The sequence below is a fragment of the Saxophila tyrrhenica genome (genome assembly GCF_035928015.1).
Source record: "Saxophila tyrrhenica strain CCFEE 5935 chromosome Unknown scaffold_2, whole genome shotgun sequence".
In the NCBI taxonomy this organism is placed as follows: Eukaryota; Fungi; Ascomycota; class Dothideomycetes; order Mycosphaerellales; family Extremaceae; genus Saxophila; species Saxophila tyrrhenica.
The window spans coordinates 1,175,935-1,201,105 of NW_027041734.1; the positions used below are offsets into that span (position 1 = coordinate 1,175,935).

The 25,171-nt window shown below is 55.4% G+C and overlaps 15 protein-coding genes across 15 annotated transcripts; 5 read left to right on the plus strand and 10 right to left on the minus strand.

The window, feature by feature from the left end:
* Window positions 1-204: 204 nt before the first annotated feature.
* On the plus strand, window positions 205-1,200 carry LTR77_001561 (uncharacterized protein; the record flags this gene model as incomplete). The annotated part of the gene is made up of 1 exon (XM_064798823.1): window positions 205-1,200. One exon carries the CDS (start codon window positions 205-207, stop codon window positions 1,198-1,200), a length of 996 nt encoding a protein of 331 aa, XP_064663150.1.
* Window positions 1,201-1,222: 22 nt separating this feature from the next.
* Window positions 1,223-2,550, minus strand: LTR77_001562 (uncharacterized protein; the record flags this gene model as incomplete). Its single annotated transcript, XM_064798824.1, has 3 exons — window positions 1,223-2,223; window positions 2,303-2,363; window positions 2,419-2,550. The coding sequence occupies 3 exons, from the start codon at window positions 2,548-2,550 to the stop codon at window positions 1,223-1,225; spliced, it is 1,194 nt and encodes a 397-aa protein (XP_064663151.1).
* Window positions 2,551-3,399: 849 nt separating this feature from the next.
* Window positions 3,400-5,298, plus strand: LTR77_001563 (uncharacterized protein; the record flags this gene model as incomplete). The annotated part of the gene is made up of 1 exon (XM_064798825.1): window positions 3,400-5,298. One exon carries the CDS (start codon window positions 3,400-3,402, stop codon window positions 5,296-5,298), a length of 1,899 nt encoding a protein of 632 aa, XP_064663152.1.
* A 218-nt stretch (window positions 5,299-5,516) lies between these two features.
* On the minus strand, window positions 5,517-6,817 carry LTR77_001564 (uncharacterized protein; the record flags this gene model as incomplete). Its single annotated transcript, XM_064798826.1, has 2 exons — window positions 5,517-5,640; window positions 5,703-6,817. 2 exons carry the CDS (start codon window positions 6,815-6,817, stop codon window positions 5,517-5,519), a joined length of 1,239 nt encoding a protein of 412 aa, XP_064663153.1.
* A 442-nt stretch (window positions 6,818-7,259) lies between these two features.
* VPS10 (vacuolar protein sorting/targeting protein PEP1) lies at window positions 7,260-11,693 on the minus strand (the record flags this gene model as incomplete). The annotated part of the gene is made up of 1 exon (XM_064798827.1): window positions 7,260-11,693. One exon carries the CDS (start codon window positions 11,691-11,693, stop codon window positions 7,260-7,262), a length of 4,434 nt encoding a protein of 1,477 aa, XP_064663154.1.
* Window positions 11,694-12,189: 496 nt separating this feature from the next.
* Window positions 12,190-13,186, minus strand: LTR77_001566 (uncharacterized protein; the record flags this gene model as incomplete). The annotated part of the gene is made up of 2 exons (XM_064798828.1): window positions 12,190-12,251; window positions 12,301-13,186. 2 exons carry the CDS (start codon window positions 13,184-13,186, stop codon window positions 12,190-12,192), a joined length of 948 nt encoding a protein of 315 aa, XP_064663155.1.
* A 348-nt stretch (window positions 13,187-13,534) lies between these two features.
* LTR77_001567 (uncharacterized protein) lies at window positions 13,535-14,272 on the minus strand (the record flags this gene model as incomplete). Its single annotated transcript, XM_064798829.1, has 1 exon — window positions 13,535-14,272. The coding sequence occupies one exon, from the start codon at window positions 14,270-14,272 to the stop codon at window positions 13,535-13,537; it is 738 nt and encodes a 245-aa protein (XP_064663156.1).
* Window positions 14,273-15,170: 898 nt separating this feature from the next.
* On the minus strand, window positions 15,171-15,737 carry LTR77_001568 (uncharacterized protein; the record flags this gene model as incomplete). The annotated part of the gene is made up of 1 exon (XM_064798830.1): window positions 15,171-15,737. The coding sequence occupies one exon, from the start codon at window positions 15,735-15,737 to the stop codon at window positions 15,171-15,173; it is 567 nt and encodes a 188-aa protein (XP_064663157.1).
* A 302-nt stretch (window positions 15,738-16,039) lies between these two features.
* On the minus strand, window positions 16,040-16,922 carry LTR77_001569 (uncharacterized protein; the record flags this gene model as incomplete). The annotated part of the gene is made up of 2 exons (XM_064798831.1): window positions 16,040-16,699; window positions 16,770-16,922. The coding sequence occupies 2 exons, from the start codon at window positions 16,920-16,922 to the stop codon at window positions 16,040-16,042; spliced, it is 813 nt and encodes a 270-aa protein (XP_064663158.1).
* Window positions 16,923-17,582: 660 nt separating this feature from the next.
* LTR77_001570 (uncharacterized protein) lies at window positions 17,583-17,981 on the minus strand (the record flags this gene model as incomplete). Its single annotated transcript, XM_064798832.1, has 2 exons — window positions 17,583-17,654; window positions 17,682-17,981. The coding sequence occupies 2 exons, from the start codon at window positions 17,979-17,981 to the stop codon at window positions 17,583-17,585; spliced, it is 372 nt and encodes a 123-aa protein (XP_064663159.1).
* Window positions 17,982-18,131: 150 nt separating this feature from the next.
* Window positions 18,132-18,518, minus strand: LTR77_001571 (uncharacterized protein; the record flags this gene model as incomplete). The annotated part of the gene is made up of 1 exon (XM_064798833.1): window positions 18,132-18,518. The coding sequence occupies one exon, from the start codon at window positions 18,516-18,518 to the stop codon at window positions 18,132-18,134; it is 387 nt and encodes a 128-aa protein (XP_064663160.1).
* Window positions 18,519-18,954: 436 nt separating this feature from the next.
* LTR77_001572 (uncharacterized protein) lies at window positions 18,955-19,647 on the minus strand (the record flags this gene model as incomplete). Its single annotated transcript, XM_064798834.1, has 1 exon — window positions 18,955-19,647. The coding sequence occupies one exon, from the start codon at window positions 19,645-19,647 to the stop codon at window positions 18,955-18,957; it is 693 nt and encodes a 230-aa protein (XP_064663161.1).
* Window positions 19,648-19,839: 192 nt separating this feature from the next.
* Window positions 19,840-20,625, plus strand: NSA2 (Ribosome biogenesis protein; the record flags this gene model as incomplete). The annotated part of the gene is made up of 1 exon (XM_064798835.1): window positions 19,840-20,625. The coding sequence occupies one exon, from the start codon at window positions 19,840-19,842 to the stop codon at window positions 20,623-20,625; it is 786 nt and encodes a 261-aa protein (XP_064663162.1).
* A 380-nt stretch (window positions 20,626-21,005) lies between these two features.
* On the plus strand, window positions 21,006-22,086 carry LTR77_001574 (uncharacterized protein; the record flags this gene model as incomplete). Its single annotated transcript, XM_064798836.1, has 2 exons — window positions 21,006-21,924; window positions 21,980-22,086. 2 exons carry the CDS (start codon window positions 21,006-21,008, stop codon window positions 22,084-22,086), a joined length of 1,026 nt encoding a protein of 341 aa, XP_064663163.1.
* A 366-nt stretch (window positions 22,087-22,452) lies between these two features.
* On the plus strand, window positions 22,453-23,587 carry LTR77_001575 (uncharacterized protein; the record flags this gene model as incomplete). The annotated part of the gene is made up of 2 exons (XM_064798837.1): window positions 22,453-23,410; window positions 23,463-23,587. The coding sequence occupies 2 exons, from the start codon at window positions 22,453-22,455 to the stop codon at window positions 23,585-23,587; spliced, it is 1,083 nt and encodes a 360-aa protein (XP_064663164.1).
* Window positions 23,588-25,171: the final 1,584 nt, after the last annotated feature.

The following is a 25,171-nucleotide window of genomic DNA, read 5'->3' on the forward strand; positions in this document are numbered from 1 at the left end:
CGGATGCACGGAGTCCTTGTCAACGGTGAATGGAAGGCCTCTTTATCGAGAAGTCAATGCTTGCTGAGAAAGCCTCATCATACCAATGGCCATAGGCAACCCAGCTCGCCTTAGGTAACCACAGCCAGCCGAATGTTGCACTGTAGGACATCTCGTTCAGCATTCTCCAGGCTCCCAAGGTCTTTCGCCAAACGGCCGGTCGCAATGGCTACCAGAAGGCCTCGCATCAACCTCATCCTCGACTTCGACGGCACTATGACCAGGGAAGACACAACCTCTATCATCGGCAGCCGGGTGCTTGCCAAAGCACGAGAACTCGCACAGCCTGGTGTCGCTGAAGACAAACTACCAAAGCCGATGCAGTTCTACAGCGAACGGTATATGGACGATTACCGACGATGGAAGGATTCTCATCCATGTCCGGTAAAGGAGCGCTGGAGTGTAGAGGATGAAGTGGCGTATCTCTCGCAATCGAAACTGGTGGAGCAGGAGAGCTTTCTGCGCGTTCGAGAGGCGGTGCTTCGGACGCCGGGGAGGGTGGCGGAGCTTGAGAGGGATGATGCAGTGAGAGATGAGTTCATGATGGAGGCGGGGAGGGATAGTGTGAGGGGTGGTGAAGTGCAGATCCGGGAGGCGGAGATTTTGGAGAAGATGATCGCTCTTGCTGAGCAGGATGGTAATGAGTGGAGTGTTGTGAGCGTGAGTTGGAGTCGGCGGTTCATCCTTGGTGCCCTTCTCGAGGCCGGGGTGTTACATCCAGGTCGGATGGATGAGGTAGTGAAGCGGGTCTACTGCAACGAGTTGCTCGCCCCTCTACCGCTGGATAAGAATGGAGAGCCTGAAATCACCTGCACGGCGAAAGATAAGCAGGACGTGCTCTCTGGCCTGCTTGCCAATTGGAAGCACGACAGCGACAACATACCAATATACGTCGGCGACAGCACGACAGACATCGGGTGCCTTCTCGGCCCAGCGATCGGGATGTACCTCACTTCGGGCAAAGCAGAGGATGCCGTCTTGCAGACTTTTGCGCAATTGAATGTCGAGAGTACTCGGATAGAAGACTTGCCTACAGAGGATGCACCCAGGAAGCTGCTCGAGATGCGTGGGAAGCTGGAGGCGCAGGGTAAGCCTGGCCATATCGTATGTACAATCACTAGTCTAGAGCAGCTCTATACCTGGCTCACAAGCCTTCAATGACCTCTGAACTCCACAAGAACCATCACCGCACCACCTCGCCACCATTCTTCAGCACCCGCGGCTCAATCTCCACACTCCCTTCCAACTCCACCCCCTTCAACACCGCTCTCATGACCCTCTCCAGTCTCCTCACAGCCTCCTCTCCAATCTGATAATGCACCACCAACCGTCCCCCCATCAACCTCAACCCCGCCTTCTCCCCCAACTCCACAAACCTCTCCACCCCCACCCCCGCATGCTCCAGATCCAACCACACCATATTCGTCTCCACCGGATTCACCACCTTCCCTCCCAGCTCCTCCCACATTTTCGAAATCTCTCGCGCCCGATCGTGCGAAGCGGACAAAAGCCCGCCGAGGAACGTATCTTCCACTGCGACCCTGGCCGCTGCCGTGACGACACCAGCTTGTCGCAATCCGCCGCCGATGGATTTCCGGATCCACCTCGCGCGAGTGATGAAAGCGGAAGTGCCGACGATGATGCTCCCGATCGGGGCGCCGAGGCCTTTGCTGAAGCAGAGGGAGATGGAGTCGAAGCAGGCGCAGTAGTCTTCTAGACTCCCCGCCCCAGCGGCGACGGCTTCCCAGAGACGCGCGCCATCGAGGTGGAGCAGGATGGAGTTCTCGCGCGCCCAGGCGGAGATGCGCTGGCATTCTTTCAGCGGGAGGATGATGCCGGCGAGGGTGTTTTCTAGGGAGATCAGTTTAGTCGGGCAGGCGTGGACGTTATCACTAATAATACATTTCTTCTTGACGTCTTCGAGGGTTAGGTAGCGGCCATTGGCGGGTTCGACGGGAATGGTTAAAGCGCCGCATAAAGAGGCTACGCCGCCTGCTTCGGCGGTCATGATGTGGGAGCGGTAGTCGGTGACGATGCTGTGGGGAGGGCCTTGGAGGTGGGTACGGATGGCGATTTGGTTGCCCATGGTGCCGGAGAGGACGAGGAGGGCATTTTCTTTGCCGGTGAGGGTGGCGATGAAGGATTCGAGGTTGTTGGTTGTTGGGTCCATTTGGAAGACGTCGTCTGAGATATAACAGATCAGCATACATGGAAGTTTGAGGAGATGCATCGGCGGAGAATATAGTGTAGTTTCGCGACATACCCAAGAGAGTTGTAGAGGCAATGGCGGACAGCATGCGGGATGTCGGGGTTGTGGTGACATCCTATCGACACTCAGCGATGAATCTCTCATGGTGCTGGAGTAGTGCTTGTACTCACACTGCGAAAGTCAAAGGCCGCTGGTCCTGGCTGCTCCCAGTTGTTGACCTTCACCTCGCCATTGGAGACATGTTCGGCTTCCTTCTGGACTCGCTGGCGCTTCAAAGCCGGTGCTTCGCCGTTGGTGGCCATGTCTTAGATGAGATGGATGAGAAGAAATATGAGACGAGACGGAAGGACAACGAGTACTTGGCCTTGTTCTACAGACACCTGCTGAGATGCGATAGAGAGATTCCGTGCCACCGCCCTGTACTGCGGTGTGATCGAAAGTGGAAGGTCGGTTGGAAAGAGACCGACAGCGGAGTCGAGCAAGACAGCAGGCGAGCTCGCGCCACACACTCTTCGACCCGACATCCCGATCCTTCATGCTTACTGCTACTTCCTCCATCCTCAGCTCCCTCGAGTCGGTTGAAGGGTCACTCACTATGGACCCGACAAAGCCCTCAACGGAACAGAGGACCTCCGCGCGTCTTCAGACGAAACGCCACCGACGAGATTGTGATATTCTGTGGCTGGCATCAGCGTCGACCAGGATAAAGCGAGGGTAGTGCGCCAGTGTTGCACCTAAACTTCTTATCTTCGGCCAACGCGAAGAATACAGGAGTCCAATTGGCGGGCATTGTGCTGCCTGTAGGAGCAAGAGTCTCACGCTAACAGCAGAATAGATGAAAAGTAGGCGCAGATGACGTTCTGGCCACCCAAACACCCAGCCGCCAAGGCCCTTATAGGCCTGCTCGCTTCTGAAAGAGGCAATGTTGGACAAGAAGATAGGGAGATAGGCTCGAGTCATCCCATCCTTCAGTGTCTCAGCTTCGCCACCTGTCCCGAGCTCATCCTTCCCCTCTCGCCTATAAGGTAGCCCTCAATTCCTCTTCATCTCTTCTTCTCTTCTCTCTACAACCCCCAATGTGCACTACAACAATCGACAACATTGACAACAACACACGAAACAACCAACACGCCCTCGCAAAGTTGCCCAAGATGCAACAATCAACCGCCGTGACCATCCGCGGCAAGCAAGCCGACATGGACAAGTACCCGGCAAAGGCGCACGCTCAGCGCGTCGCCGAGAAGATGAAGATGGAGAATGGACTCATCCTTCTCTCTGGAGCAAAGACCCAGTACTACCCGGACAGCGACCAGCCCATCCCATTCCGCCAGAACCGCGCCTTCTACTACCTCACTGGCTGTTCCGAGCCTGGCTGCCACGTCACTTACGAGACTGCTGCTGACAAGCTGACTCTGTGGCTCCCAAAGGCTGGCGAAGGCCGTCGCATCTTCTACGATGGTCGCAACATGACTGCGAAGGATGCCATGGAGAAGTACGATGTCGACGATGTCAAGGTCGTGCGCGGCCCAGGTCCCAAGAGGACCAACCTTCGCAAGCTGCTCCTCGACCACCATGAGGCCAAGGGACAATTCGCTTTCTTCAAGCTTCCAGGCCAGTTGATGGGCAAGCCGCTTCGCATGAAGCTTAGGGCTGCCCGCAAGATGGGTCTGCTGCCAGCCATCAGGCAGTGCCGCGTCGTCAAGGACGAGCACGAAGTCGGTCTCATTCGCAAGGCCAACGAGGTCTCCGCGAAGGCACACAAGCAGATCATGCATCGCCTGCATGCTTTGAAGAGCGAGCCAGAGGCCATGGCCGTATACCTCCGCACCTGCCTCATGAACAAGGCACAAGAGCAGGCTTACGCTCCCATCCTCGGTTCTGGTCCCAACGCCAGCCAGCTCCACTACATCAACAACGATGCCCATTTCGGCAAGCACGCTCAATTCCTCCTCGTCGACGCTGGCGCTGAGTGGAATGGGTACGCTTCGGATGTGACCCGCACACTCCCCATCAACACGAAGGAGCCGGGCAAGTGGCCCAGCAAGGAGGCCGAGACGGTTTACAAGGCTGTCGAGAAGATTCAGGAGGAGTGCATCAAGCAGCTCGCACCTGGGAAGAAGTTCATTGAGGTGAGCTGGACTGCGATCCACATGGCGATTGATGCTCTTCTCGAGATGGGTGTTCTCAAGGGTGATCACATGGACATCTTCCATGCTGGTACTGTTCTCGGATTCTTCCCACACGGCCTCGGTCACCACATGGGGCTTGATGTCCACGATGGCATGGCGCCGCCAAAGGACGGCAAGAAGAAGGGCGGAAAGGGCAAGAAAGGCGATGGTCATGACGACAACGACGGCAAGAACAAGAAAGGCGAGTTGAAGAACAAGATGGGCGGCAAGGGAAAGAAAGGTGCCGCGAAGAGGAACGGTGGAGACTGGACTGTCGTCAAGAAGGAAGTCCTCTTCGACGCTGCAAACGAGAAGGACGTCAGCGGAACCGACACTGAAGCCGACACTGCTAGCGAGAAGGAGCCTCTCCTGTCCGAGAAGACCCCTCTGCCCGGCAAGAAAGGTCCTGCCGGCAAGCTCGGTGCGAAGAAGGGTGCCGCCAACAAGAAGGCCAACGCCCAACCCACCGACCCCCGCTTCGCCCGCCTCCCCGCCGCTTACCGCGCCTTCTGCTCCGGCAACGAAGCCATCTATCCCCAAGCCCTCTCCAAGCAGCCCAACTTCTACTCCCTCAACCCCTCCACCTGCCACGGCCCCAACACCCCCGCCGCGCCCGCTCTCAAGGCCGGTATGGTTATCACGGTCGAGCCTGGACTCTACTTCAACCGCTTCATTCTCAAGCGCCAGTTCTTGAACAAGGAGAAGCACGCCAAGTTCATCGATGCGGAGGTGTTGGAGAAGTACTTCCCGGTTGGTGGTGTGAGGATTGAGGATGATATTCTCATTACCAAGGATGGGAATGAGAACCTGAGCTCCGCGCCGAAGGGCGAGGGGATGCTTGAGGTTATTAAGAAGGGTGCGAAGGGCGGGAAGAAGGAATAGGTTGCTTGAGAGGTGGGATGGGAGGGATTTGATGCCAACTATCGTCGCTCATTTATATAGTGTCCGTCGTCATCTGAGACCAGATGGTTGACGAAGTTGTGGGAATACAAACTGTTCATCACACAAATTGGTACAATTTTCGTTGTCTTCTCCAATTGATGTAGTTGCCCTGAAGATATCCTGGATTTACATCATTCCTCGATGACTTACAATCGGATCTACCCGCCCTTCTCATACTCGAGAATAATCTTCACCTCATCATCAGCCGCTTCGAAGATGTGCTCTTTGGCATAACCCGGCTTCCACCCAATCTCCTCCCCTCGCTTCGCCGTAAAAGTACACCTACACCTCCGTTAGCACTTGCCACACCACCACTCTCCCGTCTCCCCAAAAAGTAAACTTACAGCCCCCCAACCTGCAACCCAACATACTCCCTCCCACACCCCAACGCCCCCGCCATCCCCTCCAACGCCCCCTCATCCGCCCTTTCCACCTTCTCATCCACAACCTCGCCTCGCTTCGTCAAAGCTCGTGCTAGAGCGACGTACAAGTCGTTCCACGCCACGCTCCCGGACGCCGCTAAATAATACCCCTGCTTTCCTGACGGAGGGGCAGGACCGGCGAGGATGCGGCGCAGGAGGGCGAGGTAGAGGGTGGTGTTGTCGGAGATGTGGCAGACGGGCCAGGTCTGCGTTAGGAATACAGTTAGCTGGATGGGTGCAGTGGGGTGGGAGGGGGGAGGTACGGGTTTGCCGTCATCGACGCTGTAGACGCGTTTTTGGGACAGGGCGGCGCGGACGATGGCGGTGGTTTGGATGGAGATTTTGTTGTTGGGGCCGGTGCCTTTGCCGTAGACTATGCAGGGGATGAAGATGTAGCTCTTCACCCCAGCGGCTTCCCCTGTCTCGATTACTGTGTTGTTTGTTGTGACGGCCTGGGTGTAGTGGACTGTCAGCGCCGTTGGACTGTAGCGAAGAGGAGGGACTTGTGAGAATGTACGCACCGTTCCCATCAGGGACAATTTAGGGACCTGCGCCTTCTGTATATCATACAGATCCGGCGCGGTATCGAGCAATGGACCATCTGTAGGCGCACCGGCATGGCTTGAAAAGATCTTCGCTCCGCTCGTCTGTCGAGAATTCATCAGTGCTTGTCCGCCTGTGATCCGAATGGATGAGCAAATCCATACATGAACAAAATGCACATCCCCTCCCACCCTCCCCTTCACCTCTCCCAGAGCCTTGATAAACGCCACCTGCCCTTCCGACCGCATGGCATCGATCAACCACAGCACAATGGTAATCTGACGCTCCACGACGCATTGTCGTATCGCCTCAGGGTCGGAGACGTCTATCCGTACTGGTTCGGCTCCATACTGACGCACGTCGTCTGCTTGCTTGTCTGTTCGGACTAGAGCGTGTAGTTTGCCATGGGGTGGGAGATTGGCAGACGACCATGCTGCGAGCAAGGAGCCGCCAAGGTAGCCGGATGCGCCGGTTAGGAGGATGTTGTGATGCATTTCTGGATGTGTTCCAATTGGGCGAGTGTGGTGAAGTGCGAGGTGCTGCTGATCGTCTCGTCGACTTCGAGGTCCTTCCTTCTCAATCAACCGCCTTCGCCACTACTGCGAGAGGTAGAATCAGCTGCTGGCACAGAGGCTTGCTAAGTAACAGAGGGTGTAATTGTCGATCCCATGTTTTCGAAAGAAATGCGAGGAGACATCGAATGCAACTGCATCCGAAAACGGCAGTTGTGAGAGCCGAGGGCGCTGTTCTTTGCCTATGGCCAAGTTGGTCTGCCTCACGCTTTCCCATGCTGGATACTACTTACCTTCGATGGCGAATGGCCGAAGACTAAGGTAGAGGACATCAATGCTCAAGAGAAAGCCATCAATACACAACCAACAAACCTATACTACACACCCTATGAACACACAACCCCATTTCCTTTCCCAGCTTAAACTAAATCTCCTCCTCACTATCCTCCCCCAACAACTCCCCCTCATCATCCGGCACAGCAGCATAATCATGCCTCCCCCTCGCAAAACTACTCCGACTCGTGTACGCCCCTCCACCGCCGCTTCTCCTCCCCACTCTACTCGCGATCGCACTGTACACCGTCCCCACCACCATCGGCAGCGCCGCCAGCACCGCCACCACGCCCGAGAGCGCCATGACGGGGTACTTGATCCAAGGTGCTTCACGATCGAATGCACCGGAAGCGGAAGGGCCTGAAATCGGACCCATGCCGTCCCCGAGGCGGATACGGCCGAATTTGCCGTCCCAGTTCTTCCAGACCCAGTAGCCCACGCCTGCCGCCGCGGCGATGGGGAGCACGATGGCGAAGAAAAGGCCAATACCCGAAGGGCCGTGCCTCTTCTGGAAATCCTCCTCGTAGCCTGGACAGGGTTTGATAGTGGATTCGAGCTTATCGAGCTCCTTCCCCCTCTGACACGTCGAGATCGGAATCTTGCGATATCCCGTGACGTCGTAGTACTCCTTCACGCCCTTCTTCTTGCACACATCTTTCGGATCAGGCGGCGACAGACCTTTGAACAGCTCGCAGTGCCCGTCGGCTTTGCGGATGTAGTTGTAGTCGCACTCGAAATCCGCGCGGGTGCAGGTGCAGTTTTGCTTGATGTTGTGGAGATGCTGGACTTCTTGCCGCCCGCCATTGCGGCATTCGCGGTCGGGTTTCTTGCGGTGGTATTGTGCTTCGTGGCCGAAGAGGCAGTTGCTGTCGCTGCTTGGGTGGCGGGGGCTCCAGAGGCCGTAGTCGGATTTCTTGCTCAAGGGTTGCTGTTCGTCGAGGAAGCACTTGCGACTGCGCTCTTCGAGACCGCTGAAGTCGAGGTTGACGGTGTGCAGGTCGCCGTCGATCTTGCCCCAGAGGAGGAAGTTGAGGCTGGTGTCGGAGGGGACGGTGGTGATGTCCTCGACGAGCATTTCTTTCTCGGTGAAGGCGAATCTGGTCCAGTTGTCACCTTCGTCGAGGGAGTAGAGGATGGAGTCAGTGGGCATGTCCTCCTTCACGATGACGATAACGCTGCCTTGGTCGCCGTATTCCCACATCCAGTTGCCGGGAGCTGCAGCTTGCCAGGTCAGGCCGCCGTCTTTGGTGATGAAGGTATCAGCGTCCTTCTTGTAGCCGAGACTGTCGCCCACGTTGCCAGTAGCCATCATCAGACCGACCGCGCTGGGCGAGGAGAAGGTGTCTCTCGGATCTCTTCGCTCGGTGTAGCCGTGCAGATGTAGCGAGCATGACTTGATGTCACCATTGCAGTCGAATTTTTTGCCATCAAAGCCCTTCTCTGGACGTGGTATCAGGCCCCAGTCAGCGCCGTCATTGTGTGTGATGTACGTCTTCAGCTTCTTCTGAGCACCACCCTCGACCTTGTCAACGTTCGCCACGCGATTGATGACAGCGACGCCTTCCAAGCCTTGCATCTTCTCAAAGTCGACATAGCCAAGCTTGTTCCTGTTGACGTAGTTGACAGCATGAACATATGACGTGCCATTCGAGTTCGACTTGAGAATGCTGCCATACTCCTGGTCTTCGCGGTTGTTGACAGTAACGTGCAAGAACACCGCATGTGTGCTCGAGTCCAGTACAGTGTACGCCTGCTGATGCGGGACCTTGAAATCAGCCGGGAACTTGGCGTCCGCAAACACCTGCCCGTCAATGCTGGTGTCGACCTGCAAGCTCTGCTGCTCAGAGTCGCGCACAGCAACGACAATGTACTCTGCCATTGTAGCAAAGTTGATGACATCCCGCTTCAAAGTCTTCTTGTGATCAAACCAGTCATCCGAGCTCTGCAGTAGAATCGGCGCATTCGGGTCCTCGTTATCGTACTGCTCGCAGTAAACGAGCTTCTCGCTGCCTGGTCGATCTTCACGATAGACAAACTGGCACTTTCGCACCGATCTAAGAAGCGGGTCCCATTTGTCTCCGCCGTGCGTACTGACATGTGCGGTCGTCTGACTGCCACCGGACTCCCTGTCGCCAGTCCAGAGGAGCCAATCAGGCTCGGTAGGGTGGAAGACCAGGATCTGAAGGCGCTCCTGGTTCGGCTTTGTCGGTGCCTCGAAAGCGTGGATGTCCTTGCCAAAGTCCTTAGAGTAGTAGACGGTACTGCTTGGAGTGATGATATAGACGTAGTCATGAATGTATTGATGCGGGTAGATGGCCACGACTTCGTCCTTCTCGACAATCGGAGCCCACTTCTTGCCGTGGTCGTGGGTGAGGTAGGCTTCTCTCCGATCGGTGCGCATGATCACGGCTTCGTGCTCTCCGCGGCTGGACTCTCCTCGCTCGAGGTAGTAGTACTCCATGAACTTGTCGCCCTTGAACTTGGTGATTTCGGCGGTGATCTTGCCGCTCGGTGCCGGCCTTTCGAGCTCTTTGCACTTACGCTCGACCGGCTCGTCTTTGGATTTGCCATTTTCCCTTACACAAGTGTTTCCGGGGATCAACCGGTACCCAGACGAGCCCTTGTACGTCTTCTGGCCATCTTCGCAAAGATCCTCGGGCTTCTTCGTCTGGCCAGTCAACTTGCATTCGCCATCATGCAGCGTGAAACCGTTCTCGTAGTCGCATTCAAAGTCGTCATCGGTGCATTTGCAGTCGCTGGTCTTCGGCTTTGCTTCGTTGAACTTGTCGTCGTGTACGAAGCACTCGGCATCCCGCTTTCGCCTCCGGAACTTCTGAGTGTGGCCCATAATGCACGTCGGCTCGCCATCTTTATCTACACGAGCCCACCAGTCTTCAAAGTCCTTGTCCTTGCATTTCGGCACATCCAGCTTGTTGAAGTCGAAGGAATAGATGAAGAACTTCTTGTCGTTGCCTGTGCCCTTTGCAGCGGTGAGAATAAACTTCCGAGAGGTCGAATCGGGAACAGTCGTGAGCGAGATAGGCCAGATATCATCATCGATGTCGACCTCTTCCCAGTCCCTGCCGTGGTTCAGAGAGTAAATGAGTTCATCAGTCTCGCCCTCCCTGATAGCCACTATGATAGCTCCCTGGTCGGCAATCTCGTACAGATGAGGCTTGTTGCGTGTCTTATACCAAGTCAACCCGGCATCGTCAGAGACATACAAGTCTCCTTCGTCACGAGGCAGTAGGTATTTGCCAGTGTTTCCAATGCCCATGATGATGCCTGGCGCAGGAGTTGAGAAGATCCGTCCAACATTTCGCTGGTCAGTAACCGAGTGCAAGTGCAAATCCTCGTCGTCCACCTGCGGGGACTGCCACGTTCGACCGTCATCGAAGGAGATCTTCGTGACTACCTCCTTGCTCGTAAGAAAACTCCTTTCGACGTCCTCCCAGTTCCGGACAGTGTTGGCAACCACGATTCCCTGAATGTTCTGAACTTTCTCAAAGTCCACAAATCCTCGCGGGCTGCGGTTGGTGTGCTCAACGTTCTTCGTAAAAAAAGTTCCGTTCGAGTTGCTTGACCACAGGACACCCATCGGTTCCACCGGTTTCGTGACCAAGACGTCCACCTGCATGCTGTAGTTGGTGCTCTCAAGCAGAGTGTAGGCATCCTCCTCGAGCTTGTGCTCGCCAAACTCTGCCCGATGCCATTTCTCGCCGTCCGTCGTCACGTACATCGCCAGCTCTGTCGTGCCCTCGCTCTTTGCGGCTGCGACAATATACCCTTTGACGGCCGCTAATCGCATGAACCCAGTCGGAGTGTTGCCATCGTTCATCGTCGGCTGCTCCTCGTCCTTGAAGAAGTTGTCCGAAGTGAGTAACCTGTAGTTGGCGGAGAATGGGCTGAACGACCCTTCCACGATGCACAGTACTCGGTTATCATCCAGCTTGTCGTTGCCAGTTGTAAACAGGTCGGTGCTCTTCGCCCACAAGCACGAAACCGCCCCTTTGCGCAGGAGCTCCGGATCCGAGCTAAAGCCGTCCGTCGTATACCACACACTCTCCTCGCAATCCGTCAGCCCATGGCACTCCGCCGTGAAGAACAGCATGCGATCCGGGTCCGTGGCGTGGAAGCTGATGGCTGGGCGCATCAGCGTCGGCTGCTTGTCGCATTTCCATTTCTTCCACGATTTGCCTTGATCCCGTGTGGTCCAATGCTTCTTGTCCGTCCCTATCACCACCGCGACCTTGTTGTCGTATGGATGCTTCAACACCTCCAACACCTGCTCCTCCCCCACGCCGTCCAGCTTGTTCCAGGTAACGCCTGCATCTTCGGATCGGTAGGCTGTCCGCTGGGAAGGGTCGGTGACTAGCACGACATCGCTGTCCTCGAAGTAGAAAAGGTTCTGCGGCTGGTCGTCGAAGCGAGTCTTCTCGATCTTGGGCTTATCTTTGGCGTAGACTCCTAGGGTGAGAGTTAGGAGCAGGACGAGGAGGAGGACGGCTTGTCGCTGCGACTTCATGTTAAGCGATGCAATGGGGATAAAGGTATCATTATCGAACAACACGGCGAGAAACAGAAGATGTACCTTTGAAGGATTCTGACAGTTGTTACGCCTTCCTTCAAGGCACCCTTCAAGCTTGCACTTGCCACGCAGCCGATTGACGCGATCTCGTGACGCCAGCGCTAGGGTACTCCCGCTGCTTGACTTGACTTCTTGTTTCCCACTTATGCACTTCTGTTCTATCACATGCTATCCGCCATTCCTGCAGAGGGCGATAATTAACTGGTATTTGCAGCCCATGACTTGATGAGATTCGAACATGAAGAGCCCATCCTACCATCTATTGATACAGCCAGCCACTCCCGGTCAGTTACGCAATACGAATCCTCAAATCCTGATGCTCACCAGGCGTGCTGCTGCTCGACTATTGCGTACTTGATATACTTAGTGATCCTTCATTCTTCTCGTCTCACCAACTGCCAACCGCCCGTCTTGGTACTTGTCTCAGCCTGCTCTACCCGATACGATCAGCTTTCCACTCCTCGAAGGTCACTGGATCCTCGCCGCGCGACAGCCCTAAGGAGGAAGTAGTAACCTCCAACATACCCGGCGCTGGTAGACATACCTTCCATCATCTCCAGCTTGTACATAAGGAGATTCCGAAGCCAGTCCGTGCCCTTCATGACACTGGACTCCATCGCCTCTGCGTATTTCCTCACCAGCGCGTTTGCTTTCGTCAGCCTGAGTTTGAAGCTGACGTTGAACCAGGGCAGCACATCTGCTGGGCATGTAGTATCCGAGTTCATATGGGCACAATCCATGGGGTAATCCATCTGGGCCATGTGGCTGCGTTCCAACGTCGAGGCAGCGTCCGCGAGGTCGCCAATGGTAACACCGGTCTTAGATTGCACTACACATGCGCGGCTTTTGTACTGGCGACCCTTGGTTCTTCTAGCGATTTGCTCCTTCGAGAGCCCGAGGCCACGGTAAGGAGCACAGCGCAGAGTCACGATCACTTCGAAGACCGGAGGTTGGCAAATAAGGATGCTGCGACTTTGCCCTGCGGCTTTGGGGAGATGCCCTGATAGGCCAACAGATCTTTCTGATGTGCGGCCGAACTGAAGCTTAGCTTTCAACCCACACATTTGGTCTGGTGTCGGGAAGTCGTATGGCACAAGCGGAAGGATTTTGACGTCGATGCCACAGCGGCGCGCGCGCGTATCGTCCAGGCTGCCGAGAAGAGGCACCCAGAAATCACTCTGCGGATCGGGGACCTGGCCTAAGGCTCGGTGAAGGGCGGATGTGGTATGAACGAGCTCGCGCGCTGCCCTGTTGATACCCGTCGCTTTCAACAGCTCGCGTGGTGGAAGTTCCTCCAGGATCTGGGTGAAGAGTTCCGGAATGTCGAACGGTGTCTGCTTGCGCTGATCTGGATGCGTGTCCATAGCGCCGGGTGGACAGTGGTCTTTGGGTGGGGCACTGCCGTAGTCGTGCTCGCCGCGGCAGAGCATGGTGGGAGGTGCGTAAAGAGGAGGTGAAGATTTGTGGTAGAAGTTTGGCCAAGTGAACGTTTGAACGGCAACAAAAGGCTTGGGCCAGCGCATGTGAGTGCCTCTCCAATTACGTCACAGCTTCAAGTCACCCCATCCCTGTCTCGGGATCTACGACCGACTACAATGTGGCACTTCTCGGCGGTCAGACGACAATACAACTGGCGTATTTAATGATTCTTAGTACAGCGACGGACTCGATTTACAAAGCTTCCCTTCAAGAGCGTTTTCGCTATACGTACCTCGAAACATAGCCGCCCGATACGATGGGAAAGCACACTCATCCTCGAACCTCTCTTTCTCCGCCAACTACTCGGCCACAAGCGGTTCGGCCTCCGCCAGCCCGAGCTGAATCCTGAGACTGAACCACGGCAGCGCATCCCCAGGACAGATGCTGTCGTCCATTCCGGACCACGGCGTCTCCTTCGCGTAGACCGTCTTCTTCGAATGCTCCCTGTGTAACTCCACTGCAGCGTCCACGATGTCGCCGATCGTGACACCTGTGCTCGAGGTCACCCATCGAACCTCGCTCGAGTATAGGCATTCCTCGTCGCTTTCGACCCTTCCTTCCTGGCCAAGTCCCTTTGTGTGGCGACGAAGCAAAAAGATGTCCACTGCCGTGATTGGTGGGATGCATAGAAGCATTTTCCGGCCTAGACCTGCTGCCTTAAGGAGCTGTACCGGTAGAGCACCCCTGCCCTCTGTGCATCCCAAGTTGAGACCAACGTCACACTGCCAAGGCGCTGAGCTCATCTTCAGTTTCAGCTTTCGCCCAAGAGACTCCCCGAGGGTGATGCCGCCGTTCTGTATGTACTTCAACGTTGAGTCGCCGATGAGAGGGATCCTGGAATCACTTCCCGGTTGCGCAGTCGTTCCCATCGCACGGTGAAGATCTGGTGTGGTGTGGACAAGATCGCGGGCTGTACGGTTGATGCCGGTCGCTTTGAGGAGATCGAGTGGTTGCAGGTACTCGAGGATGTGTGTGAAGATCTCGGGAATGGTGAATGGAGTCTGCGCTGGCTCTTGATGGTCTTGAGGCAGAGCCATGGTTCGGTCGGCAAGATCCTCGCGCGCCTGGCCGCCGGGCTAGCGATGCTTGTTGCTGCGCGCCATGGTAGGCGATGATGAGGAGGTGAAGGATTTCGGCAGGAAGTTGGGAGGGAGGGTGGACTTTTGAGCGGCACGCTAGGGCCCGTGCATATGTAGGCCGTTCCATCTACGTCATTGTATGACTTAACGAGGCATGTGACCCTGCAATCATTCTTATGGGGATTTCTGATTATGTTTCTACACACCGCTCTCTTCGAAACATTTGCAGCAGGCTTAGGACTGTGCTTACCTACGAGCACGGCCTCCACTCTCCCCTATGGATCGGACTGGGGCTTGATTGGCTTGCTTTGTTCTGTCTCCATACACTCTGATAGCAGACAAGCGAGTCCTCGCCTAGACTCCTATTTCTAACACGCTTGAACAAGTTGCCATTCTCCCCATTGTTCTCTTCTGAAACCCACCAAAGCATCTGAACGCTTTCAGCCTCAAGCTACCTTCCCGGTCAGTCAACAGCCACCACCGTGGAAGCAATGTACATGCGTTCTTTAGACATAAGCTCTCACAACCAATCAAGATCAGCACTTGGGCACCACTTCCCCCTTTCACCGCCTCGGAGAGCGACAACTAGCGGCTCATCATGCTGCATCTCCACCTCGAATTGAACCGAGAACCATGGCTCTGTAGTTCCGATGTTGGTCATTGATAGAAATACGTCGGAGCGATATTCAGTGACCTCGGTCTGCTGAGCGTGACCGTCCTTCAAGCGCGCAGCGACATCAGCGATGTCTCCGAGGGTGACGCCGGTGTCAGAAACAATGTCTTGCTTGGTAGTCCATGTCGAATGTTGTGAGTCTCTGCTAAGGCCTCTCTTCTTTGGTTGCATCTGGGACAAACTCTAGTATTGTGCGTGATCGCAGTCTTGTACGTGATCGCAGACGAGCTGGATGGTTGCCGTCTTGACCACCGGGAGACAAAGGAAGATATTGCGGCCAAGTCCACCTGCGATTGGCAGTGGGTACGATTTGTGCTCGGAGTCGCTGAAGCTGAAGCTCAGGCTGAAGTGAACTTTCCACATGGCTATAGAGGGATCGCTTTCCTTTGCCCCTGATGCGTGCAGTGCGACAGAGCTGTGGGAGTTCGTCCGGCGAGCATAGAGATCTTGGATGCCTCCGATCATGGGGACCCAGAAGTCGTTGTCGAGAGCCGGCGCCAGCCCCATGGCTCGTCGGAGTGAAGGTGTGGTCGTAATCAGGTGCTGCGCATTCTTGTTGATGCCAGAGGCTACCAAAAGCTGAAGCGGCGCAAGGGTTTCGAGTATCATGAGGAAGATTTCGGGCACATCGAATGTTCTCCGCGCGGCGTCGCCTTGAGTGGTGGTGGTTGCGATCTGGCTCTCGTCTGCATCCTTGCTGTCTGGGTGGTCGCCGCGTGCAGTGGGTATATACTCCTCCCCATCGGTCATCGTTGCATCGGCGAGTTAAGGTTGTGAGTACATGTATTTAGCAGAGGTGAAAAAGGAAGATGTAGAGAGGAGGCAGTCTTAAGCAGTGGTCTCCCGCAAGGAAGCTTGGACCAGTGCAAGTGAATGGATATGAGACTGTTTCATCTACGTCATTGTGCAAGCTTCTATGACATGTGAAAAAAATCCATCAACTGCGAGCGCAACAAAGTCTTCCCTCATCTTCGAGATGTGCCATGGCACTTAGTGCAGCCTCTTCGGCACGCTTCGGCATGCAGCTACCCATGATCCATAGCATGTCGCCCTTAGTCTTCGGGCGCAAGCTTGGGGAGCTTAGCAAAGACCTCCGAGTCATGCACCTGCCCAGCGACCATACATTCAATCACAATGGTCCCACCTCTTGGACAGTCGACCCTCTCCTGAGTCTCCTGGGTTGACCCAAGCCTTCTCGTCGCATGTCGCTGTCGCAGGGTTTTCGCCGTCGTCACGACTTGGTCGAAAGTGACACCGAGCTCTGATCCGACCCAGTCATGATTGAAGCCACTGAGAAAGTTACAATCACCACTGCTGCTGTAACAATGCAGGTGCATCATAATCCTTTTCGGAGGCTGACACAGCATCATTTTCGAGCCCACCGTTGCCGCCTCAGGGAATTTTAGCAGAGCAGGCCCGTAACGATTGTGGGATGCGATGCCAATGTGGAAGTTGAGAAGGACCTCTTGAAGTGGACCATTAGGCCCGGCAGTCCGGCACGAGATTCCTGCACGATCAAAATAGTCCTTCATCTTTTGCCCTAGTATCGGGATCCAGAACGAGCTGTCCGGCTGAGGGTGTAAGCCCATCGCTCGCTGCAACGCTGGGGTGGTTCTGATCAAGTGATTAGCGGCCTTGTTGATGCGCATGGCCACCACAATCTCGAGGGGATCGAGGAACTCGAGCACGTTTGTGAAAAGCTCTGGGAGGTCCTGTGGGAGGAAGAGGGTACATCGATTAGCATGTCTCGAAGGAAGAAGGATTTCGTGTAATCACACTTACGAACGGCGTCTGCTTGCCGGTAGGCTGGATGTGAGCTCCGATTTCCATGGTGGTTGATGGCTGGTCGCTGTTCGTGACGGCAGTCGGTTTGTCGTCGATAACCCCAACCGTGTCTGGCTGGTCGCCACCCGGACTGAGTGTGGTCTCGGCCATGAAGGCAATCAGTGACTTGCTGTGTGGTGAAGGTGATGCAAGGTTCAGTGCGAGGGGTTTTACGAGCGAGGTAACGTGGAGTGAAGTCGTGGAAAGGAGCTTGGACTTTCAGAAATCGTTGAATGCCTCTGACTTACGTCACTGTATAACCCACGTTGACCCATGAAAGACGAAGCCATGCTAAGATACTTTCACTGCTTCTGTGCTGCTGCCCTGACCCTGAACGGTTCTGGACATGACTTTGCCGGATGCCGCTACCGCATCATCGTTCGATCAAGACCTGTCCTCCAACAATATCAGAGTGTTGGCGTTCGCACATGATACGAGCCCTCTTTCCGTACCTGCAGAACTGGTCGCCCTCCAACTTTTCGCCTTGTCGGACCCTGCTCGCTAGGGGTATGAAGGCAGGACCGCCTGGCTCATTCCTATCTTGACAAGAGTTCGGCAGTGATGCCAGAAAAGCCGGCTTGTAGCCATCGCTAGTGCAAGCCATGCTGCTCGACCTGATCTCGCCTCCTCTCTACTGATCCTCAAGCCATTCTTTGTACGAAAGGGGCCCGTCGTCGTCGTCCGAGTCGTAGCCGAAGTTCTCAGCCTCCTCTTCGTGTTCGGCTTTGTATACCATGTACTCACACAACATGTCTGGGCCGTCGATGTCCTCTAAAACGATAGGGTGGTCGTTGGGAAGGCGAATGTCGAAGGAGACGGTGACAGCAGGCCAAGATACCATGCCTATGGACGTATAGGTCCTTGTCGTACAGTTGTGAGTCTGGCACTTTTCGGCCTGCATGCGGAGGCGATTGGCTGCAGCCACGACAGGCCAATGGTAACGTCCGTGACTGAGGTCACCGCCCCGGAGAGGCTTTCTGCTTTCTTTCGAGTCGCCGCGCCTGTCGCATTTTCGTCATCTGCTGCATCCTCTTGTTCATCGGAACCTTCTTCGTCGCCATCCCCATGTTTGCCTCCCTCATCTGCTGCATCCTCCTGTTCATCGGAACCTTCTTCGTCGCCATCCCCATGTTTGCCTCCCTCATCCACAACTCGATCGCCATCGCGCATCGTTCCGAAATCATACTGACTTTCTCCCTTGCTGTGTGCACCAAGACCGCAAACGGCCGCCACACGAGCAGTGTAGACGGGTGGCTGGCAGAGCAGTACGTTGCGACCAAGGCCTCCGACCAAAGGACGCAGCCATTGCGATGGGTCAAGCTAGTCGGCGTCGATTTTGATGCTTACGGTGACGTCGCACGACCCGCGGTCTTCATCTTCGGCTCCCACGGCGAAACGCAAGTCTTCCACGCAAGTGTAGTCTTGTTGGGAGCGTCCAAGACAGGGGATGCGGAAGGCGCTGTTGGTTTGAGGTTTCGAATCCATGGCTTGGTGCAGTGCTGGAGATCGCCTCACCAAGTCTTTCGCGGTCCGGTTGATGGCGGCCGCCTTAGCGATTTCAAGTGGGTCCAACAGCTCCAAGACCATTTCAAGAAGCTCAGGAAGGTCGAAGACGGCCTGTTGCGGAGTGCTCTGGTCGGCATCCGCACTCTCACTTGCATTCCTGGTGGTTGTCATGATGGCTGTGTCGCCACTGTCCCCTGCCATTGTTGTAGGTTGTTGAAGCTGAGGTTGGCAGTGGATAGTGTGTGGTGGAAGTTGGAAGCGTCGGGAAAGCTGAGAGCTTATGTAGTGAAGAGAAGCTTGGGCCTTGCCATGTGATGTGATAAGATGACGTCGCCAGTCCGGTTCAATGAGTTCAAGTTCGGAAGTGAAGCCAGTGCGCTCTCATGGCCTTGAACCTCGTGACACGTCTGGATGGTAATAGCTGTAAGATCGCTGACGTTAATAAGCTCTGTCACCATCTGAAGTGACGGAAGGGAAAAGAGGCTACCGTGAAGGTTGTCTGGGTGAAACCGAATCGATTTGGCGACAAGGAGATGTGATGCTTCAGACCGCCTTCATCCACCTAATCTTGACATACAGTTTTATACATGAGCAGACGCCATCGCTAAACCCACAGTTCAGACCATATCTCACGACCTCACGCCACCACACTAACCTCCTTCACCCTCAGCACCGTAAACCGATGCTTACTCTTCACCGTCTTAACCTTCCTCTGCCTCCGCTTCGTCTTCTCCTTGATCCGCAACGGCTCGCTCTCCACGCCCATCACCACAGCCCTGCAAACATAAATACGCTCGTCCAGATAGCTGTGCTTGCCCTGATTCATGTTGTATATGAGCTTCGGGTTCGGTGGTGCTGCAGCAGCTTTGAGCGTGTAGTCCCTGCTGCCGATGTTGATTGCGCGGTTGAGGCGGAGGACATCACCGGGTTCGACGCCGTGCTGGAGGTAAGGGAGGCGGAGGGTATCGCCTTGGGTGAGGAGGTAGGGTTTGCCGTGGATGTGGACTGTGATGTAGTGGGGTGCTTGGGCCTTGAGGAGAGGGAGCAGGTCTCGAACGGAGTCGGAAAGGGCCAGGGGCGATGATTGAGCGTTCGGCGGTGGAAGAGTTTCGGTGCCGGAAGGACTAGGAGGTGTTGATAATAATGGAGGGGGCTCAGACTGGGCACTGGGCTCTGATCTTCGTTGTCTGTCCGGTATGTGCTTCCGGGGATGTGGTGGAGGAGGAAGGTTGTCGGTTTCGATGGTGTGAGAGACTGTGCTCAAGTTGGCCACTCGTGGGATGTGCCATCTCGAGCCGTATACGGCGCGTTGTATACTCCGTGATAACATGACAGGTCGTTGTATTGGCCTTCCAATGCACCGCTGTCGTCCGGTGTCTAATGAAGTCGAAGGAAGCTCATGGCGGGTGATCCCGCTGTGCCAAGAGAAAAGTTCGAAGGAGCAACGACCGCCACCTTCAGGTTGAAGATTTCAGATTATCTCTTCATACTCGACACAACACTTATCTGGTCAGCAGCCGCGATGCCTCAGAACGAGTACATCGAGCGCTTCACCAAGCAGCACGGTAAGCGCCTCGACCATGAAGAGCGCACGAGGAAAAAGCTCGCCAGAGAAGCCCACAATGCCTCGTCGAAATCACAGAATCTGCGCGGCCTGCGGGCCAAGCTGTATCAGCAGAAGCGCCACAAGGAGAAGATCCAGATGAAGAAGGCCATCAAGCAGCAGGAGGAGAAGAACGTCAAGGGCGCCGAAGACACTGGCCCCAGCACAACACCCAAACCAGCCTACCTGCTTGACCGTGGCAAGGAGACAAACGCGAAGGCGCTCAGCAGTGCGATCAAGAACAAGCGTGCGGAGAAGGCGGCGAAGTTTTCTGTGCCGCTGCCGAAGGTCAGAGGGATCAGCGAGGAGGAGATGTTCAAGGTGGTCAAGACGGGCAAGAAGACGGCGAAGAAGAGCTGGAAACGCATGATCACGAAGCCTACGTTTGTCGGTCCAGATTTTACGCGGAGACCGGTGAAGTACGAGCGTTTCATCAGGCCGATGGGGTTGCGATACAAGAAGGCGAACGTGACGCATCCGGAGCTGGGTGTGACGGTGCAGCTGCCGATAATCTCGGTGAAGAAGAACCCGCAGAACCCGATGTACACGCAGCTGGGGGTGTTGACGAAGGGAACGATCATTGAGGTGAACGTGAGCGAGCTGGGGTTGGTGACGGCGGGTGGGAAGGTGGTCTGGGGTCGGTGGGCGCAGGTGACGAACAACCCTGAGCATGATGGGTGTTTGAATGCTGTGCTGCTGGTATGAGAGGTCGGTTTACAGCCAGCAAGCCTGAGCTTGCGTGGAATTCTGAGGGTTAGCGAGGGAGTTGAGGCGTCAACAACTAGATCAAATGCAGTCATTCAGTAGGTCGTATTTTGCATGTCAGCTTCAGCGAAACGTGCTTACAGAGTGTTCTATGTAGGCTCCGTGCCATTGCTTAGAACCTCCTGGGTTAGGTGCAACCCAGCGCACCTGCCGCACCAAAGGTGTTTCGAGAGCTCGCGTCTGCCTGCTACGCGCGTCTTCGCGAAGAACTTCACCTGGACGTATCACTGTCGAACACAGCCTTTCTGCGCGTCACCGCGATCTGACATTCACTACCGCGTACGGGCGAAGAGTGGCAGAAAGACAGAGTTGCCAAAACCATGGTCTACCGCAGCTACTGGTGTACACAGGACCTCGAGGATGACTTGGAAGCTGAAGTGAAAGCAGCCAAGGAGTCTCTTGACACACATCACAACCCTCCAGATGTAGTACAGGCGACGGCAGCACTCGCACGAATGAGCGACATCCTTGATGACATGCGTCGGCGTGCGTGGGAAAAAGAAGTCACCAAAACGACGTCGGACGTCGCCCAGCAGGTGTTTGCCATTCCCGAGATTACAGAGCAGGTTCTGTCCAATCTTACGAGCCGGGACTTGTTCTCAGCATACTCTGTCAACCACACCTTCGAGGGTGTCAGTAAAGGCTCGATCAAGCTGCAATTCAAGCTTGGACTCCGTGCCCAATTCGATGTCACTCCCTATTCGCCGACGGAGCACTTTTCCAGCTGGCTTTTCAACTTCGACAAGAAAGATGGTTTGTGGCTCAACTCCATCGATGTCCAGCGCCCTGACAGCGTCACAATCCAACTTGTCAACTATCGAGGGCCCTGGCAAAAGTTGGGTAAACGGCGCGCATCAGTACTACTGTCGCAACCGCCCGTGTACCGCCTTGACGTATCCGCCAACTGCTGTCGGATGCCTTTGAGGTACAGTGCTCCTGACCATATGGACAGTCCACTCGAGACAATCACAGCAAAAGAAGGGTCCGAAGGCATTACCGTCGGCGACGTTCACCAAGTTTTGACGCGCCTCTGGCCGCAACACCGTTTGTGCCTCTATGCAAGTGATCAAGACCACAACGCCGCCGGCGAGGTTAATGTCAGGTTAACCTTCGAGGGGTGCATCTCGATGAGTGAAGGGCATCCATGGCTCATGGAGCGGGCGAGTATGAGACGCAAAGAAGCCAAGAGACGCCGCCTCGCATTGTCCGTCCAAGACTATATGGCTGTGAAGGTCGATGGTTAGTCATGCAGAACTGCCCCTTCGTCCATGACAATACTAATCCGTGGGCGTAGCGAGTAACAAAGGCCAGCCAATCCCAACATACGCGGAGTTCGAAGCACGGCAAATCGAGTTAGCAAACTCCGGACTTGACGGGGAGGACAGCGAAGGCCATGCCTGAGCTTGAGTGATCAGCGCCGGTGCTGGTATGGAAGGAGTGGAATCACCCGTGGGTCCGAGAATGGAAGGGGAACTGTTCATGCGATTGCTGGTGCTGTGTGGAAGTTTGCATGGTCAGAGTTGCTTCGTTTGGCTTGTACTTGCTTGCATTCGTGCGTGATGCTGCCATTGCTATGATTTTTCGGACGTACGTAGTTGCTCTTCGATTAGCTGAGCGAAATCACATGTCGCTTCAGACTTATGACGTGAGCCCGTGCACTACAGCTCGCCAGCAAACAAAGTCTCAGTTCACACCTTCCATCACACCACCTCACCTTCCGTGAACACCAACCACCAAAACTCCCTCCAAGCTGCATAGGCGAGCAAGATGGTTCACTCACTGCAGGACATCTTCACACACAACCTCCAAGCATCGAACGACCGCGCCGCCCTTGCCTCACAGCTCGACCGACTCACGACGTCACTGCCAGCCGACCCCGAAGATGCCTCTCACTGGATCATTGCGCGCATGCGTGATCTCCTCAAAGACCAGCAAGAACACCAAGCCAGCATAGCAAATGCCATCTCGCACCGCTTCAGGATGACGCCGCGCACGGGCGAGCTGGCCACGGAAGTGTTCGCCATATCCGAGTTGCTCGAACAGATTCTTTTGAAGCTTGACGACAACCAGTCTCTGTTGCTTGCCAAAAAGGTCAACCGCCAGTTCTCAAACGTCATCGAAGGCTCGCCTGAACTGAAGCGCCAGCTGGGTCTTGAAGCAGAGCGTACCTGCCACTTCAGCATGCCCATCGCTTACATGGCACCATGGAACGTCCGACCCGAGAACGGCAAGAGTGTGCTCCTAGAGCACTCGAGAAATCGCATGTGGGTGTCATTCGACCTTCCTGGTGCGCTCAAGTTAGGCTCAAAGTGCCACGCGATGCTCCTCACTCAGCCGCCAGTCAAGAAAGTCCTAGTCGTTGCCCGTTGCTGCAACGGGACGAAGAGTGCGAAGCACATAGCCAATGGTATGAACAGCCACGCAACTGTGACAATAGACGCGGAACCAGGGTCTTCGGGAATCACCGTTGGCGATGTCAACGATGCCATCAAGCAGTTCCGCGCTACGCATCGCCTGTGCCCCATGGCCAACATCGAAGACCACGACAAGGATGGCTTCGTAAAGGTCCGTGTCAAAGTCTTTGCGGCGCTCACCGGTGCAAAGGGAAGGTTGATCGGCAAGTCACTCAAAGCACAGCAGGAGAGGGCAAAGGAGAAAAAAGGCCTGCCGGGCCATGGTCATGTGACGAATGAGATGTACGCATACGCCGTACACAAGCGTGAAGGTAAGCACAGGATGACTGAAATGAACGAAATCGTACTGACAGTCGTCTCCAGTTTCCTGCGAAGGCCACGCAATTCCGACGCTAGCTGAGTTCCGAAAGACGCCAAAGCCTGCTCGAGCTCGACGCTCTTCCTTCTCCCCACCAACTTCGGATGACGGAGGAGATGGGGGATGGTGAAGGCAGCATTGCTCAGGCTGGCGGAAGTGCGAGCGATAGCGGAGACGGGCGACAGCGACACATGAGGGAGCTTGCATGGCCTGAGGAATGACACACGAGCACAGGCAACCAGTGGGTCTGTTCTGCATAGCAGCACGCGGTCGTGATACCACTCTGTCAAAGCCACGTTGCTCCAAATCCCCGCCCACGGTCGCCACGTTCGTGTACATCTGGCATGTCGTCCAACCCTCAGTAGCGGCGCAGAGTCTCACCCTGCGAAACATCTTTTGCCTTCTGCTGTAGACCGTCGCAGACATCGCTTGCTTGCATGTCGTCCCGCCGAGGGCGGACTGGCGTCCGATGGTGGAGAACCTCTGCAAGAACCAGTTCATCGCTTCGTGTGGACACCTGCAAGAACCGGACTAGCAGCCACGCCGTGAAACAACATGGTGAAATGTCGGGATGCCGATCTTGTAAGACGCGGCACGTGGATGCACAAGACGCGGACCGATCGGTTGTACAAACAGAGCGCCATGCACTGCGTCGCCATTCGTAAGACGTTTTCCAGTGAACAGTAGGACGACAGCCGCCAACCACGGCACCGGGGCCGTTGTACGGCTCAAAGTTGTTTCGTGCTCGGGAAGGCAATTTTGAACCAATGCGAACTTGTGGTGGGTGGCAGAGGCAATTCAACGCCAGTGGACTCGTCTGGCAAGGCAACTTCTGGTTTGGCAGATGGACGGGTTCAAAGGCTGGAGATTTCCGGCAGGAGGTGGTACCCGCTGTCAAAGACTCGCGCAATGGCGTGCGGCATGGCAGCCGAACGGGTGCTTGCTGATGGGTGTATGCCTGGAGGCAGAATGCAAGGAGCCGCCGGTGACCGGTGTTCTACAGCTCTTCATCTGCCGTCGATCGCGCATGGTATGACGGCGACAGTGGACAGAAAGCCGTTCGACACGGAAGGTCACATCTTTCGCCGTGAAGATCGAAGCACTCTGAATTCAACTGATCCCGAGGACTCACGAGGGCGAATAGTCTCGCAACAGAGTTGCCAGGTCTGACGTTTTCTATTTCCTCTTCTTACCAATCGTGTTTCCTGGTTCAGACCAAAGTCGCCGTCAACCGATCGATCTCAATATCGTGTTGTCGGAGCGGATTCGTCTCCGCTTGTCCAGACCTGCTTTGTGACAGGCGTCACGGGATTTGAAGCTCCAAGCTCCTCGATTGGCTGCGAGCTCACCACTGTGAAACAACAGCCTATTTGCTCGTCAGATACTGGGCACAGAATAAGCAGAGAAACCAGGACTGCACCATTGATGAGCAAGGCTGCCGATTTCGATCTCGCCATGTGCGATGACATCCATTCCTGTACGATGAATGCGAGGAGGCTTGGACGGCCCTACTTGCCTTGAAAAGTGATGCTGCTGAGGACCAATAGCTCGAGCTGCAGTTTTGCTGATAGGTCGGCCTTGTAGCCACAGCTGCCCAACTTATAGCTGCTGTGCATAATGGTGATTCCTCTTCGTGCTTGAGACCACGGCAGTTGCCATCTCGTTAAGCTCAGTGCTGCTCAGCAAGTTTGCCTCTGTCCTGTGTGTCAGCTTC